At 44.9% G+C, this 18,861-nt stretch overlaps 1 protein-coding gene across 2 annotated transcripts in view; it reads left to right on the top strand.

The window, feature by feature from the left end:
• micall1a (MICAL-like 1a) overlaps nt 1–18,861 on the top strand; it is a 42,724-nt gene that overhangs the window by 7,579 nt on the left and 16,284 nt on the right. For both annotated transcript variants that reach the window (XR_014569219.1, XM_083764825.1), the window contains exons 2-6: nt 11,681–11,729; nt 13,206–13,335; nt 15,865–15,998; nt 16,111–16,238; nt 18,012–18,847. Coding sequence is in view for 1 of the 2 variants with exons in the window: in XM_083764825.1 (XP_083620951.1) it covers nt 11,681–11,729; nt 13,206–13,335; nt 15,865–15,998; nt 16,111–16,238; nt 18,012–18,847 (1,277 nt within the window). In the remaining variant the exon portion in view is untranslated. The remainder of the gene's footprint in view (nt 1–11,680; nt 11,730–13,205; nt 13,336–15,864; nt 15,999–16,110; nt 16,239–18,011; nt 18,848–18,861) is intronic.

The following is an 18,861-nucleotide window of genomic DNA, read 5'->3' as shown; positions in this document are numbered from 1 at the left end:
GGTTTTGAAGGAGTCAAGGGATTCACATGTCATAATGACTGTTGGTAGGGCGTTCCACATTTTGGTGGCATAGGAGCGAAAATAATTTAGTCCCTTGTTTGTGCCGAATCTGGGTTGTACATGGTTTGTTGCACTCCCTCTGGTGTTGTGGGTGTGGACTTCGTTTACATTAAGGAAGTATTTAGACAGGTACATGGGTATCTCGGTGGTGTATCGAATCTTGTGGACCAGACCCATTGCAAGATGCTGTACTCTGTCGTCGACCCTAAGCCATCCCAGCCTGTCAAAGTGGGCAGGGGTGAGGTGGGTTCGGGGGGTGAGGCCAAGTAGGAGCCTGACCAGTTTGTTTTGGGAGGTCTGGAGCCTTGTTTTAAGGGCCTTTGAGGTGCTGTGGTACCAAGAGGTGGATGCATAGTCAAAGAAACCTTGTACGAGGGCTCCTGTTAAGGTCTTCAAGGTGTTTTTGCTGACCAGTGAGGAGATCCTGTGAAGGAATCTTGTTCTTTGATTGACTTTTTTGATTACTGTTATAGCCGTAAAGATCTTCTCTGTCATACCTGTCAAATCTTGTCAAAACTAATACTTATTTTAGCGCCACCTATGGGTGTATTTGCACCGTTGAATCAGGCTAGCATTGGACAGCAGTTGTAGTAGTTTGTTCATGTGTGTAATGAGGACACATTGAGGCAGGTTCTCATGGTATAAATGTAGTGTTTATGTGTGTAATGAGGACATATTGAGGCAGGTTCTCATGGTATAAATGTAGTGTTTATGTATGTAATGAGGACATATTGAGGCAGGTTCTCATGGTGTAAATGTTGTATTTATGTGTGTAATGAGGACACATTGAGGCAGGTTCTCATGGTATAAATGTAGTGTTTATGTATGTAATGAGGACACATTGAGGCAGGTTCTCATGGTATAAATGCAGTGTTTATGTGTGTAATGAGGACACATTGAGGCAGGTTCTCACGGTATAAATGTAGTGTTTATGTGTGTAATGAGGACACATTGAGGCAGATTATCATTGTGTAAATGTAGTGTTTGTGTGTAATGAGGACACATTGAGGCAGGTTCTCATGGTGTAAATGTAGTGTTTATGTGTGTAATGAGGACATATTGAGGCAGGTTCTCATGGTGTAAATGTAGTGTTTATGGGCCTGATTCTTCAACGTGTTTCCGCTGATATATTGCCGTGACGCTGGCGGAAAGGCATTTACGTGGATTTCCCACATTAATTTGGAATTCATGGAAATGGCCGTGAACTTGACGCTGACTTTGGTTCGTCGGTAACTCCGCTAAATCCTCCGCCACCTCTTTAGGTGGCGGAGAAATTTGCGGAAGCATACACTTGCAAATAGATTTATTCAGAAGGCTTTAGTCTTCATGCTGAATCAATAAATAGTCCCCAAATCTCAGATAAAATATGTAGGCATGTGCCCCCAACATATTGGTCGATCAGCACAAAAAATCAGCACAAAAAACGATATATATATATATATATAAAAGCCGAGTGCACTTGTATGCCTAAATGCATGCATTATAGGCAAGTTAGCCTATAGAGTCCCATATACAGAAACTGCCCCGCAAGCCGACACCTTTTTATTTATTTATTAGGATATTTATATCATGCGCGATTGGGGATGCTCACTCGGCAGCCTTCTACTCGAAGTGCAACGGTTGTGAGCTTGTAGATCGGATCTCGCGGACTCGCGCTGCATGTTAAAAAACAAATTCACAGTTATAATAAGAACATAGGCTTATCTGCATTCTGCACTGTACGAATCCAACATAGTTTAGTGTAGACAGTAATGCCTGCAGTAGGCGGCGGCAGGCCTAATGAAATTGTTTTGTTACGGAGACTGTCGGTGTGTGTGTGTGTGTGTGTGTGTGTGTGTGTGTGGGGGGGGGGGGGTGCGTGTGTGTGTGTGTGTGTGTGTGTGTGTGTGTGTGTGTGTGTGTGTGTGTGTGTGTGTGTGTGTGTGTGTGTGTGTGTGTGTGTGTGTGTGTGTGTGTGTGTGTGTGTGTGGCGGAGGGCAGACAGCAGCGTACTGCCGATCCGATTCACATTGGAAAATGAATAGGGCTAATTAGCCCTATATAAAAAAATAGAAGACCAATATTAGCCTAATGAATGCAGCGTGTTTGAAAGTCGGCCAGTCATATCAGTTTTAAACCAGCTCACCTCCACTCGTGAACATGACGGACACACAGACAGAATTTATAATAATGTATATTTATATTGATCACTGCCACACACAGAATAGTTTAACTCACTGGATAAACTCACTGGATTATAATTTCTTCAGACAAGAGGATCCCAGGCCTACGAGGTAGGCCTAGGCCTATAATATATTTACTTATGAATGTATGGGCTACTGTTCTTTATCGCGCAACAGTGTCGAGGGCCCATGCAGCCCCCCTCCCTCTCTCGTCTCTCTCTCTCTCTCGCTCTCTCTGAAAATACGACTTTTGCATTGACATATCCGATATTTTCAATTTTCAATATCGGATATGTTTTACCTCTGCAAAGGTGTGAGTGAACACCCGCCTTGGTCCCGAACTTAATTAAATAAATTATAATTATATTGCTTCAGCGGAGCACGCACCATTGTAAGCTTGGATATAGCAGTGACCGCGGCTGTGATCTCAGACAAACTGCTGTCTGCTGAGTCATGCTTGAAGCCTTTTATGGTACGATATGGGGCGTGGATCAATGCAGATGAGGTTGTCGGTTGCTTTTCCGATCACTTTGCACCCGCTGCTTTCAGTATGACATACACCTGCGATACGCCAGCGCACCTGTGGTACACACCACTCTCTGAATAACACGTCATCTCAACGTAGCTTGATCGGACGGATAAATACGATATCTGTTTCCGTCACCGTTACACTCTGGCGCATTTCGTTTTTGAAGAATCAGGACCAGTTTATGTGTGTAATGAGGACACATTGAGGCAGGTTCTCATGGTGTAAATGTAGTGTTTATGTGTGTAATGAGGACACATTGAGGCAGGTTCTCATGGTGTAAATGTAGTCTTTGTGTGTAATGAGGACATATTGAGGCAGGTTCTCATGGTGTAAATGTAGTGTTTATGTGTGTAATGAGGACATATTGAGGCAGGTTCTCATGGTGTAAATGTTGTATTTATGTGTGTAATGAGGACACATTGAGGCAGGTTCTCATGGTATAAATGTAGTGTTTATGTGTGTAATGAGGACACATTGAGGCAGGTTCTCATGGTATAAATGTAGTGTTTATGTGTGTAATGAGGACACATTGAGGCAGGTTCTCATGGTATAAATGTAGTGTTTATGTGTGTAATGAGGACACATTGAGGCAGGTTCTCATGGTATATAAATGTAGTGTTTATGTGTGTAATGAGGACACATTGAGGCAGGTTCTCATGGTATAAATGTAGTGTTTATGTGTGTAATGAGGACACATTGAGGCAGGTTCTCATGGTATAAATGTAGTGTTTATGTGTGTAATGAGGACATATTGAGGCAGGTTCTCATGGTATAAATGTAGTGTTTATGTGTGTAATGAGGACACATTGAGGCAGGTTCTCATGGTATAAATGTAGTGTTTATGTGTGTAATGAGGACACATTGAGGCAGGTTCTCATGGTATAAATGTAGTGTTTATGTGTGTAATGAGGACATATTGAGGCAGGTTCTCATGCCCCCTTTCTGAAACTAGCTCCTTGCCACTCGCCCTACACACTTCCACTTGGTTTGAGCATACATGTATAAATCACAGAGATGGCACTGGATGGGAGGGGAATCCCGGTGCCGTCTCTATTATTTATATAACTATGCTCAAACCGAGTGGAAGTGTGTAGGGCGAGTGGCGAGGAGCTAGTTTCAAAAAGGGCCATAGTATAAATGCAGTCGTAGATCACATGGTTTTAGGGTTGCAGCTAATAGAAGTAAATAATGAGAGTCAGGAGGGTCTACTACACACACTGTGTACATCTTGTGGTTGGACAACATTTGAAAGAGAGAAAAAAAAGGAGAAAAGTGAACACACAGCAGTTTTGTGCTGTATGACAAAACACCGTAAAGTTTGTCCTGTTGGTGGCGCTACAAGAAAGGTCATGTTCTGTGTGAGTAAATAAGGGACATGTCCTCTGCAGATCTACAAGCTCATAGCGCGGCACCAAGTGGCGCGCTATGAGCTTGTAGGTCTGCTGTTTTTGAAAAATCGAAGAACGACTGACATAAAGAAACATAGCTTTTTCAGAAAACTGTCAGGATGTAGAAGACATTTTTAGAATCTGATCTCAGGTCAAAATGGGTTAAAGATGTAAAGAAATGATGTTTAATCATATTTTCTACAAACATATTCTGATAAGAGCGGTAATAGGCGCCACGTCACCAACCGTCGTGTTGTGAGCTTGCAGATGTGCTATTTTCTCTATTTTTGAAACGATTGACGACGATGCAAATTTAATAGCGACTGTCTCAAATAATTGCAGTGATTAATTATGCAATAATTGTGACAGGCCTAACTGTGACATCACGTCTGTCTCACCAGACACTGTTCCAGTCAGGTTCTAAACATCACGTCTGTCTCACCAGACACTGTTCCAGTCAGGTTCTAAACATCACGTCTGTCTCACCAGACACTGTTCCAGTCAGGTTCTAAATCGATCCCGATCCGATGCCACAATTTCTGTGTTAGCCGATACCGATACCAGAGAATAATACTGTATGTATAATAACACAAAAAGAAAAAAAGGTCTTATTTTGAAGTCCACCAACCGGGAATTGTGTTTATAGCTATCTATCTGGTGTTGTGTTTATAGCTATCTAGCTATATATCTGATGTTGTGTTTAGTTTATAGATATCTAGCTATATATCTGGTGTTGTGTTTATAGCTATCTAGCTATATATCTGATGTTGTGTTTAGTTTATAGATATCTAGCTATATATCTTGTGTTGTGTTTATAGCTATCTAGCTATATATCTGGTGTTGTGTTTATAGATATCTAGCTATATATCTGACGTTGTGTTTAGTTTATAGCTATCTAGCTATATATCTGGTGTTGTGTTTAGTTTATAGATATCTAGCTATATATCTGGTGTTGTGTTTATAACAGACTCTTCACTCAAACGTGCACTTGCAGTTTGGGGCAACTCCAAAGCAAACTCCACATGTCCCAACATTGTATTTACCTGCCATAGTGTCGACCCCCATAACCCTGTGTGGGATCTGGTTAGACTGGCATAGTGTCGACCCCTTACCCCTGTGTGGGATCTGGTTAGACTGGCATAGTGTCGACCCCTTACCCCTGTGTGGGCTACTAGTTCTAAACAGGTCTCTCTCACCAGACATGGAAGCTACTAGTTCTAAACAGGTCTCTCTCACCAGCAGACATGGAAGCTACTAGTTCTAAACAGGTCTCTCTCACCAGACATGGAAGCTACTAGTTCTAACCAGGTCTCTCTCACCAGACATGGAAGCTACTAGTTCTAACCCCGGTCACACCCCGTTCTTCTTGGCAGCTGTTACTCGTTCCAAAAATAAACCCAGGAGCAAAAACTCATGAGTCACACCGGACAGTTCACTCCACTCTCTGTCTCCTATCCGTGTTTTACAGTCCACTCTCTGTCTCCTATCCGTGTCTTACAGTTCACTCTCTGTCTCCTATCCGTGTCTTACAGTTCACTCTCTGTCTCCTAGCCGTGTCTTACAGTCCACTCTCTGTCTCCTATCAGTGTCTTCCAGTCCACTCTCTGTCTCCTATCAGTATCTTCCAGTCCACTCTCTGTCTCATGTCCGTGTCTTCCAGTCCACTCTCTGTCTCCTGTCAGTGTCTTACAGTTCACTCTCTGTCTCCTAGCCGTGTCTTACAGTCCACTCTCTGTCTCCTAGCCATGTCTTACAGTCCACTCTCTGTCTCCTATCAGTGTCTTCCAGTCCACTCTCTGTCTCCTGTCCGTGTCTTCCAGTCCACTCTCTGTCACCTGTCCGTGTTTTACAGTCCACTCTCTGTCTCCTAGCCGTGTCTTCCAGTCCACTCTCTGTCTCCTATCCGTGTCTTACAGTCCACTCTCTGTCTCCTATCCGTGTCTTACAGTCCACTCTCTGTCTCCTAGCCATGTCTTACAGTCCACTCTCTGTCTCCTAGCCGTGTCTTACAGTCCACTCTGTCTCCTAGCCGTGTCTTACAGTCCACTCTCTGTCTCCTAGCCGGGTCTTCCAGTCCATCTCTGTCTCCTATCCGTGTCTTACAGTCCACTCTCTGTCTCCTATCCGTGTCTTACAGTCCACTCTCTGTCTCCTATCCGTGATTTACAGTCCACTCTCTGTCTCCTAGCCATGTCTTACAGTCCACTCTCTGTCTCCTAGCCGTGTCTTACAGTCCACTCTGTCTCCTAGCCGTGTCTTACAGTCCACTCTCTGTCTCCTAGCCGTGTCTTACAGTCCACTCTCTGTCTCCTATCAGTGTCTTACAGTCCACTCTCTGTCTCCTATCAGTGTCTTACAGTCCACTCTCTGTCTCCTAGCCGTGTCTTACAGTTCACTCCACTCTCTGTCTCCTAGCCGTGTCTTACAGTTCACTCCACTCTCTGTCTCCTAGCCGTGTCTTAAAGTTCACTCCACTCTCTGTCTCCTATCCGTGTCACAGACTGTTAAAACCCATTTAGACCTGAGGACGATTCTACAAATGTCCTCTAAATCCTCACAGTTTTCTGAAATACCTCATGTTTCTATGTCAGTGGTTCTCAAACATTTTCATGTAAAGATAAGATAAAAATATATGAAATTGACCGCCGACCCCCATCTGAAAATATGTTGTTCCAGGCAGCGACCCCCCCCCCCCCCCCAGAAGCAAAGTTATGAGTTTAAAACGTTCGCTCTGAAAGAATATATATTCAAAGATCTGTGCCACATTTTCACGATTAAAAAAAAAATAGCAGATTGTAACTATTGAAAAATAGCAGATGTACAAGCTCATAGCGCGGCACTTGGTGCCGCGCTATGAGCTTGTAGATCTGCTATTTTTCAATAGTTACAATTTACAATTTAGGCATTTAGCAGGCGCTCTTAATCGAGAGCATTACATTAAGCAAGAACAAAAAGCCTGAGAATACATCACATATAAAATGCATGTATCATGAAACATGCGTAATCTAAGAACACAACTAGAACATATCTATATACAATGACACTATACATATAAACTATGCATATATACTATACTATGCTATACATATGTACTATGAAGTGCTATGACTACATTACAATGCAATTCTAGTGCTGTTTACATGACATGCTAAATGCTATCTAAGTCTAAAAAGTGCTATCTAAGGGGGTAGTTAAAGTATAACATATTGCTTAAAACACCAAAAGGGGTTCCTGTCCAGAATGGGTTAAATCAGGCTGCTCTGGAAGGAGAAGTTCTGGGAGTAAAACGCTTCTGAAGTAGGTCCAGTTTCATCATCTCCAACACCAGGTTTAAAAAAAAAAAAAAGAAAAAAACTTCCATGAATTAAAAACAAAACTCTCCCCCCCCAGTAATTTCATGAAGAAATTCCATAAAGTTGTAGTGAAAAGAGCAGATCTACAAGCTCACAACACGGTATAGAATAGATGTATAGATCTGCTATTTTCAGTAGTTTGGGTCCCGGGCCAAAATAGTCTAATATCTCTTTTGGGTCTTGGCCTGAACAGTCTGGGAACCACTGTACTACACTCTACTGTACTACACTGTAATGGTACACTACACTACACTACACTGTAATGATACACTACACTACACTGTAATGATCTATTCTACTGTACTACACTGTAATGGTACACTACACTACACTGTAATGATACACTACACTAGTACACTGTAATCTATTCTACTGTACACTACACTGTAATGATACACTACACTACACTGTAATGATCTATTCTACACTACAGGACTGTTAGTGTGTGAACTGGCTCGCTAAAAAGTGAGTTGTGAGCGAAGTGAGCCTGCATGGTGATATTAGTTATTAGTATACTGCTGCTGCTGTTCAGGTCATCTGTGGCTGACTGTGGGAGGTGGCTTCAGAGAACAGGTCATCTGTGGGAGGTGGCTTCAGAGAACAGGTCATTGTGGCTGACTGTGGGAGGTGGCTTCAGAGAACAGGTCATTGTAGCTGACTGTGGGAGGTGGCTTCAGAGAACAGGTCATTGTAGCTGACTGTGGGAGGTGGCTTCAGAGAACAGGTCATCTGTGGGAGGTGGCTTCAGAGAACAGGTCATTGTAGCTGACTGTGGAAGGTGGCTTCAGAGAACAGGTCATCTGTGGGAGGTGGCTTCAGAGAACAGGTAATCTGTGGCTGACTGTGGGAGGTGGCTTCAGAGAACAGGTCATTGTGGGAGGTGGCTTCAGAGAACAGGTCATCTGTGGGAGGTGGCTTCAGAGAACAGGTCATCTGTGGCTGACTGTGGGAGGTGGCTTCAGAGAACAGGTCATCTGTGGCTGACTGTGGGAGGTGGCTTCAGAGAACAGGTCATCTGTGGCTGACTGTGGGAGGTGGCTTCAGAGAACAGGTCATCTGTGGCTGACTGTGGGAGGTGCCCCCAGAGAACAGGTCATTGTGGGAGGGGGCTTCAGAGAACAGGTCATCTGTGGGAGGTGGCTTCAGAGAACAGGTCATTGTGGCTGACTGTGGGAGGTGGCTTCAGAGAACAGGTCATTGTGGGACGTGGCTTCAGAGAACAGGTCATTGTGGCTGACTGTGGGAGGTGGCTACAGAGAACAGGTCATTGTGGGAGGTGGCTTCAGAGAACAGGTCATTGTAGCTGACCGTGGGAGGTGGCTTCAGAGAACAGGTCATTGTAGATGACTGTGGGAGGTGGCTACAGAGAACAGGTCATTGTGGGAGGTGGCTTCAGAGAACAGGTCATTGTAGCTGACTGTGGGAGGTGGCTTCAGAGAACAGGTCATTGTAGCTGACTGTGGGAGGTGGCTTCAGAGAACAGGTCATTGTAGCTGACTGTGGGAGGTGGCTTCAGAGAACAGGTCATTGTAGCTGACTGTGGGAGGTGGCTTCAGAGAACAGGTCATTGTAGCTGACTGTGGGAGGTGGCTTCAGAGAACAGGTCATTGTAGCTGACTGTGGGAGGTGGCTTCAGAGAACAGGTCATCTGTGGGAGGTGGCTTCAGAGAACAGGTCATCTGTGGGAGGTGGCTTCAGAGAACAGGTCATTGTAGCTGACCGTGGGAGGTGGCTTCAGAGAACAGGTCATTGTAGCTGACTGTGGGAGGTGGCTTCAGAGAACAGGTCATCTGTAGCTGACTGTGGGAGGTGGCTTCAGAGAACAGGTAATTCTGGCTGACTGTGGGAGGTGGCTTCAGAGAACAGGTCATCTGTAGCTGACTGTGGGAGGTGGCTTCAGAGAACAGGTAATCTGTGGGAGGTGGCTTCAGAGAACAGGTCATCTGTGGGAGGTGGCTTCAGAGAACAGGTCATCTGTGGGAGGTGGCTTCAGAGAACAGGTCATCTGTGGGAGGTGGCTTCAGAGAACAGGTCATTGTGGCTGACTGTGGAGGTGGCTTCAGAGAACAGGTCACCTGTGGGAGGTGGCTTCAGAGAACAGGTCATTGTAGCTGACTGTGGGAGGTGGCTTCAGAGAACAGGTCATTGTAGCTGACCGTGGGAGGTGGCTTCAGAGAACAGGTCATTGTAGCTGACTGTGGGAGGTGGCTTTAGAGAACAGGTCATTGTGGCTGACTGTGAGAGGTGGCTTCAGAGAACAGGTCACCTGTGGGAGGTGGCTTCAGAGAACAGGTCATTGTAGCTGACCGTGGGAGGTGGCTTCAGAGAACAGGTCATTGTAGCTGACTGTGGGAGGTGGCTTCAGAGAACAGGTCATTGTAGCTGACTGTGGGAGGTGGCTTCAGAGAACAGGTCATTGTAGCTGACTGTGGGAGGTGGCTACAGAGAACAGGTCATTGTAGCTGACTGTGGGAGGTGGCTTCAGACAACAGGTCATAGTAGCTGACTGTGGGAGGTGGCTTCAGAGAACAGGTCATCTGTGGGAGGTGGCTTCAGAGAACAGGTCATCTGTGGGAGGTGGCTTCAGAGAACAGGTCATCTGTGGGAGGTGGCTTCAGAGAACAGGTCATTGTGGCTGACTGTGGGAGGTGGCTTCAGAGAACAGGTCATTGTGGCTGACCGTGGGAGGTGGCTTCAGAGAACAGGTCATTGTGGCTGACCGTGGGAGGTTTGTGTAGCTCTTAACACAGCAGGGACGTGCACACATAGACATAGACATCAAGAATGTACTACATGGTGAAAGAAATGCAAACGCCCTCCTCTCCTTTCCATGGCATACCGGAAGGAAGGAAGGCAGCGTTCAGGAGAATTGTTTTATAAATCCATGTCGTTACACACCTGCATCTCCACTAGCTAAAGAGTGCTGGGTTTCGGCGCCGCGAAAATAACTGAATAAAGTTTGTAAAAAGTTTGTAAAAAGTATTGTACAGTGACAACTAAAGTCTCTGTAATGTTTATGTTGTACTGTTACTAAAACAACGATATAAAATGAAGGGATTTATGATCATTATAGAAGCCGGGCTGTTGACCTGAGTCCAGTGCATTCTGCCAACTATACCGGTCCAGGACAATAGAAGTCTACATGTAGAAAGAGGACTGAACGTAGTTGTGGTAACTCTGTCTTCCTGTATGGCTCTGGTTTATCGCACGGCGGGAGCCTGTCTCTAGGCTCACAGGATGTGCCTCCTTGTAATTATCCTGTTTGACTCACTCTGCACCTTGTGTCCTTTCATCCTGTTATTTATAGTTCCTAGTCGTTAGCTAGCCTCACAACTCTGTCTACAAGTTACTACTGTGCTTTTTAACCCATTCTGACCTGAGATCAGATTCTAAAAATGTCTGTTTGAAAATGACAGTTTTCTGAAAAAGCTATGTTTCTATGTCAGTCATTCTTCTATTTTTCAAAAATAGCAGACCTACTCGGTGGCACGCTATGAGCTTGTAGATCTGCTATTTTTCAATAGCTAAAGCAAAGCATAATGCTAACACCAAAAGAGGTTCCCTCCCAAAATGGGTTAAACATTATGTTATAATTTAGCTATTGAAAAATAGCAGATCTACAAGCTACTTTTGTATTTTGTATATCTTTTGAAAAATCGTGAAAATGTGGCACAAATCTTTCTTTCAGAGCGAACGTTTTTTAACTCAAATCTTTGCTTCTGGGGGGGGGGGGGGTTCCTGGAATAACATATTTTCAGATTGTTGTCGGTGGCCAGTTAAATATTTTCGGGGTCCTTGACATGAAATATTGAGCACCACTGATACAGAAACCTGAGGTATTTCAGAAAACTGTCAGGCCTAAATGGGTTAATGGGCTATCCTGTAAATGTGTGCAGGATTAATTGGCGTATAGTCTTTACAGTGTATGGACCATGAATAGTATGTTTCTATAGTCTTTACAGTGTATGGACCATGAATATTATGTTTCTATAGTCTTTACAGTGTATGGACCATGAATATTATGTTTCTATAGTACAGTATGGACCATGAATATTACTTCATGTTTATTGTACATATAAGTGAATAAGCTCAGAAGATGCGGCTCCTTTTTAAGGCAGTTGTCCGTGTGGTTATTCAATGTAAAGCTGGGGTTCATGTGGTTAATGTTTGTCTGTTTTGTTATTCCAGAGATTTCGACTCGCTGTCTAAGGAGAACGTGTACGAGAACAACCGCCTGGTGAGTCTGTCTTTGACTGGTCACTCTCCTACACACAGCAGTGTGTGTGTGTGTGTGTGTGTGTGTGTGTGTTAGAGCTGGGATCGGGCCGACTTTATACAGCCCGAACCGAGCCCGACACCGACAGCTTTGTGTCCGAACCGAAACGAGCCCGACATTAATTATTAATAAAATCGCCCGGCTCGTGCCCGATACCCGACACTTTTCCCCCCCTTAATTTTTCTTTGAGGAAGGCACTTTAATAATTACACTGACAGCATACAGCTTGCCTGGCTGTTACCTTTAGACATATTATGCCACACTATATGTCTTGTAAATTACCATGAAAGGGGTCCGTTTTATATCTATATCCTACTACGTTGATTAATAAATAGCTATAGTATAACACGCCGTGCACACTACAAAGCACACTGCACAGCACTGTGCGCAGTCAGATGCATTACACACCGTCATTATTACACACACACACACACACACACACACACACACACTCCTGCAGTCTTATACCAGCATTGATGATTGATTTGACATCGGCAACTCTGCATTGGCAATATTTAATCCACACAGCTTGTTCGTGCAAAGTTGCAAACTGCTATTCAATCAAACAATCCGCGCCAGCAGGAGGCGATTATTGGTAGCCTAATTTGCCTTGGTCCATGGGCAGGATCGAGTAACTACTCAACTCTTCACTGTTCAACATCTAATAAATCAAACTATTTATATTAATCCAAAAATTGCGGTTTACATGTTGTCATGGAGGAGGAGGATCGCATCCGCCGTGGGTGAGTTCAACCTAGGCTAACGCCGTCCTCCTGGCTCCTCTCTTCAGTGGTTCTTCCAGCTGCGCCCCATATAATGTAACCTCGGATCCCTACGATCATTCTGTAGCTTCAGACCTACAGAATTAGCGTAGTGACTGAGGTTCACAATTTCACATGGGGCTACGTTCGCTGCTGCTGCTGCTTGCAGCACGTGCGTTGCAAGCTTGCGTTGTTGCAAGCGTGTGTGTGTATGAGTGGTGCCACTCCTATACACAGCAATGTGTGTGTGTATGAGTGGTGCCACTCCAATTAGGGATGGGTCAGATTAATCGATTATCGTTAATAGGACCTGAAATCGATTATGAAAATTAATAATTGATAATCGATAATTTGTATGTATTTATTATTATTATTATACAGAAGCAAAGATTTGAGTTAAAAACTTTCGCTCATAAAGAATATATATTCAAAGATTTGTGCCACATTTCCAAGCTTTAAAAAAATAAATAGCAGAGCAACAAGCTTGTAGATCCTACTATAAATGCACCACGTATATGTGTGTGTGCGTGTGTGCGTGCGTGTGTGTGCGTGCGTGCATGCGTGTGTACGGCTGTAATGCACGTAACTCGAGAGCCGTTCGTACCGTGCTGTCTGTCTCTCTAACCTGTTAACCCCGTCTGTCTGTCTGTCTGTCTGTCTGTCTGTCTGTCCTCAGGCGTTCGAGGTGGCCGAGACGCAGCTGGGAATCCCTGCGCTGTTGGACGCCGAGGACATGGTGTCCATGAGAGTCCCCGACCGGCTGAGTGTCATCACCTACGTCTCTCAGTACTACAACTACTGTAAAGGTCAGTGTCATCACCTACGTCTCTAATATAACTACTGTAAAGGTCAGTGTCATCACCTACGTCTCTACTACAACTACTGTAAAGGTCAGTGTCATCACCTACGTCTCTACTGTAAAGGTCAGTGTCATCACCTACGTCTCTACTGTAAAGGTCAGTGTCATCACCTACGTCTCTCAGTACTACAACTACTGTAAAGGTCAGTGTCATCACCTATGTCTCTCAGTACTACAACTACTGTAAAGGTCAGTGTCATCACCTATGTCTCTCAATACTACAACTACTGTAAAGGTCAGTGTCATCACCTACGTCTCTCAGTACTACAACTACTGTAAAGGTCAGTGTCATCACCTACGTCTCTACTATAACTACTGTAAAGGTCAGTGTCATCACCTACGTCTCTACTATAACTACTGTAAAGGTCAGTGTCATCACCTACGTCTCTACTGTAAAGGTCAGTGTCATCACCTACGTCTCTCAGTACTACAACTACTGTAAAGGTCAGTGTCATCACCTACGTCTCTAATACAACTACTGTAAAGGTCAGTGTCATCACCTACGTCTCTAATACAACTACTGTAAAGGTCAGTGTCATCACCTACGTCTCTACTGTAAAGGTCAGTGTCATCACCTACGTCTCTCAGTACTACAACTACTGTAAAGGTCAGTGTCATCACCTATGTCTCTCAGTACTACAACTACTGTAAAGGTCAGTGTCATCACCTACGTCTCTACTATAACTACTGTAAAGGTCAGTGTCATCACCTACGTCTCTCAGTACTACAACTACTGTAAAGGTCAGTGTCATCACCTACGCCTCTACTGTAAAGGTCAGTGTCATCACCTACGTCTCTCAGTACTACAACTACTGTAAAGGTCAGTGTCATCACCTACGTCTCTACTGTAAAGGTCAGTGTCATCACCTACGTCTCTACTGTAAAGGTCAGTATCATCACCTACGTCTCTACTGTAAAGGTCAGTGTCATCACCTACGTCTCTCAGTACTACAACTACTGTAACGGTCAGTGTCATCACCTACGTCTCTCAGTACTACAACTACTGTAAAGGTCAGTGTCATCACCTACGTCTCTCAGTACTACAACTACTGTAAAGGTCAGTGTCATCACCTACGTCTCTTCTGTAAAGGTCAGTGTCATCACCTACGTCTCTCAGTACTACAACTACTGTAAAGGTCAGTGTCATCACCTACGTCTCTCAGTACTACAACTACTGTAAAGGTCAGTGTCATCACCTACGTCTCTCAATACTACAACTACTGTAAAGGTCAGTGTCATCACCTACGTCTCTCAATACTACAACTACTGTAAAGGTCAGTGTCATCACCTACGTCTCTCAGTACTACAACTACTGTAAAGGTCAGTGTCATCACCTACGTCTCTAATATAACTACTGTAAAGGTCAGTGTCATCACCTACGCCTCTACTGTAAAGGTCAGTGTCATCACCTACGTCTCTCAGTACTACAACTACTGTAAAGGTCAGTGTCATCACCTACGTCTCTCAATACTACAACTACTGTAAAGGTCAGTGTCATCACCTACGTCTCTCAGTACTACAACTACTGTAAAGGTCAGTGTCATCACCTACGTCTCTCAGTACTACAACTACTGTAAAGGTCAGTGTCATCACCTACGTCTCTCAGTACTACAACTACTGTAAAGGTCAGTGTCATCACCTACGTCTCTCAGTACTACAACTACTGTAAAGGTCAGTGTCATCACCTACGTCTCTCAGTACTACAACTACTGTAAAGGTCAGTGTCATCACCTACGTCTCTCAGTACTACAACTACTGTAAAGGTCAGTGTCATCACCTACGTCTCTCAGTACTACAACTACTGTAAAGGTCAGTGTCATCACCTACGTCTCTACTACAACTACTGTAAAGGTCAGTGTCATCACCTACGTCTCTACTACAACTACTGTAAAGGTCACTGTCATCACCTACGTCTCTTCTGTAAAGGTCAGTGTCATCACCTACGTCTCTACTGTAAAGGTCAGTGTCATCACCTACGTCTCTACTGTAAAGGTCAGTGTCATCACCTACGTCTCTACTGTAAAGGTCAGTGTCATCACCTACGTCTCTACTGTAAAGGTCAGTGTCATCACCTACGTCTCTACTGTAAAGGTCAGTAATACTAATTCATCAGTCTGTGAATGTGTGGCTCCGGGCGGCCTCGTAACAACATCAAGCGCCTCCTATTCCCCCTTCACAGAGAATGGCAGAGTAAAAAACAAGGAAGTGATGTGGCTCCCTCTGGTGGTCGCAAAGCGTAGTTACTTTTGTGAGGTTGATATTGTGTGTTTGTAACTGTTTTAGAATAGCAATTAGCCACGCGAGGTCCCAGCTTATCGGGTAGAAGACCTACTCTATGGCGTCGGGTCTCCCTACGTCTCTCAGCCATTATAAAATACCCCGTAACCTCATACCTCTTGTGGCTTATTGCTTTATTAGCATGTGGTTAACTGGACTGTTATATTGTAACAACATGTGGTGTCTTCCCCTCCTGTAGCAAACCCAGTGTCTTTGAAGAGACCGGGTGGTTCAGGACACAATGAGCCTGCCCACAAGAGACCTGTGGCCCCTGGGGCCCCTGGGGCCCCTGTGGCCCCTGCACTGGAAGACAAGACACTACTAGAGTCTGAGGTAAGACATAGATAGTTCATATCTAGATAAGCAGATCCATCCACGCATCCTTTAAACCTAACTAAGTTTTTGATCTCCTCTCCTCTCCTCTCCCTCTCCCTGTCCTCTCCAGCCTGCTCAGATCATCATGGAGGTGAAACGCAGCACCCTCAGCAGTACGTGTGCTGCCTGTCGTAAACATGTCCATCTGGTCCAGAGGATCCTGGTGGACGGGAAGCTCTACCACCGCAACTGTTTCAGGTCAGTTAAAGATAGGACTGTTAACCTGGACTTAACAACTGTTTCAGGTCAGTTAAAGATAGGACTGTTAACCTGGACTTAACAACTGTTTCAGGTCAAAGATAGGACTGTTAACCTGGACTTAACAACTGTTTCAGGTCAAAGATAGGACTGTTAACCTGGACTTAACAACTGTTTCAGGTCAAAGATAGGACTGTTAACCTGGACTTAACAACTGTTTCAGGTCAAAGATAGGACTGTTAACTTGGACTTAACAACTGTTTCAGGTCCGTTAAAGATAGGACTGTTAACCTGGACTTAACAACTGTTTCAGGTCAAAGATAGGACTGTTAATCCGGACTTAACAACTGTTTCAGGTCAGTTAAAGATAGGACTGTTAACCTGGACTTAACAACTGTTTCAGGTCAGTTAAAGATAGGACTGTTAACCTGGACTTAACAACTGTTTCAGGTCAAAGATAGGACTGTTAACCTGGACTTAACAACTGTTTCAGGTCAGTCAAAGATGGGACTGTTAACCTGGACTTAACAACTGTTTCAGGTCAGTCAAAGATAGGACTGTTAACCTGGACTTAACAACTGTTTCAGGTCAGTTAAAGATAGGACTGTTAACCTGGATTTAACAACTGTTTCAGGTCCAAGATAGGACTGTTAACCTGGACTTAACTGTTTCAGGTCAGTCAAAGATATGACTGTTAACCTGGACTTAACAACTGTTTCAGGTCAGTCAAAGATAGGACTGTTAACCTGGACTTAACAACTGTTTCAGGTCAGTTAAAGATAGGACTGTTAACCTGGACTTAACAACTGTTCCAGGTCAAAGATAGGACTGTTAACCTGGACTTAACAACTGTTTCAGGTTAAAGATAGGACTGTTAACCTGGACTTAACAACTGTTTCAGGTCAAAGATAGGACTGTTAACCTGGACTTAACAACTGTTTCAGGTCAAAGATAGGACTGTTAACCTGGACTTAACAACTGTTTCAGGTCCGTTAAAGATAGGACTGTTAACCTGGACTTAACAACTGTTTCAGGTCAAAGATAGGACTGTTAACCTGGACTTAACAACTGTTTCAGGTCAGTTAAAGATAGGACTGTTAACCTGGACTTAACAACTGTTTCAGGTCAAAGATAGGACTGTTAACCTGGACTTAACAACTGTTTCATGTCAGTCAAAGATAGGACTGTTAACCTGGACTTAACAACTGTTTCAGGTCAAAGATAGGACTGTTAACCTGGACTTAACAACTGTTTCAGGTCAGTCAAAGATAGGACTGTTAACCTGGACTTAACTGGCTTATGGCCAGCCTAATTAACAGTGGATTGTGCCTTTAATCTACCTGCACTATTCATATGTTTAATTCGTAATTTTAATGCCAATAGAAAAATCTGTGACATACACACTATATCTCATTTTAACACGGCAATCCTTTAGTATATTCTACCCAGTCCTGATGGTGGCGCTAACTTCACCATATTTTGGGTGTAAAGGAATTTTCCAAACTTCCAACGTTAGCTTAGCAGTCTGATTCAGTAATCTGGTTTATCTTTCTCCAGTCTGCTCGCATGCAGACCTACATGATCAGACCAAAGCTTGCTGTAAAAAAAAAAAAACGAAAAAAGAGTCTTATCCTAGACTAACTAATGTGGGAAGTTTGGAAAATCCCTTTACGCCCAAAATAGAGCAAGAGCAAGGAGAACGGTGCAGAAGCAGAGACCTCCCCAAAAGAAAAGGGTTTGATGTGTTTATTTGCCTCTCTGTGACTTCACCAGGTGCAGAGAGTGCAGCAGCACTCTGCTTCCTGGTTCCTACAAACTGGAGAGCGACTCTGGCTCCCTGACCTGCAGACACCACTTCAACAGGCCCGCCCCCGCCGCCGCCTCAGCCAATCAGAACGGGCGGCCAGACCTCAGCAAGCCGGCGCCGGGAGTCCAGTCGGCCAGGATCGGACACGCCGCCACGCCTGGCCATCACGCCCCCCCGCCCGCCGGGAGCCACGAGGAGGTCTCGGACGGTGACGCCACGCTAGCCAAAGACTCTGTGGCGGTGTCTCCGGTCACCCTCTCTTCTGTCACCACCGACAAAACAACAGACGCTTTAGACAACGACACAGAGACGACGGAGAATCCTCCGTCTTCTCCTCCCAACCCGTTTGACGAGAGCGACGATGAGGAGGAAGAGGAGGAGGAGGAGGAGGAGGAGGAGGAGGAGGTGGGGACACCCGCCAAAGAGAGCACCAACGTGGACCTCTCTCCCACTCCCGTAAAAGAGGAGGGGTCCCCTCCTGCCAATGGGAACCTTCCTCCCACTCCAGTAAAAGAGGAGGGGTCCCCTCCTGCCAATGGGAACCTTCCTCCCACTCCCGTAAAAGAGGAGGGGTCCCCACCTGCCAATGGGAACCTCCCTCCCACTCCAGTAAAAGAGGAGGGGTCCAGTCCTGCCAATGGGGACCTCCCTCCCACTCCCGTAATCCATGTGGAAGGAGCCCCTCCTCTTCCTCCCCCACGACCGGTGCCGGCCCCCCGGCGGGTTCTGGACCCCACCCCTCCCCCCCGCCCCGCCCCCAGGTTCCGTGCTGCGCCAGCGGCAGAACATGTGGCGGTCAACGGTGAGTAACGAGTC

Source organism: Protomyctophum parallelum (genome assembly GCF_964188405.1).
Source record: "Protomyctophum parallelum genome assembly, chromosome: 5".
NCBI classification, from domain to species: Eukaryota; Metazoa; Chordata; class Actinopteri; order Myctophiformes; family Myctophidae; genus Protomyctophum; species Protomyctophum parallelum.
The sequence above is the reverse complement of the archived record's forward strand: the minus strand, read 5'-3'. Positions and strand labels throughout refer to the sequence as shown.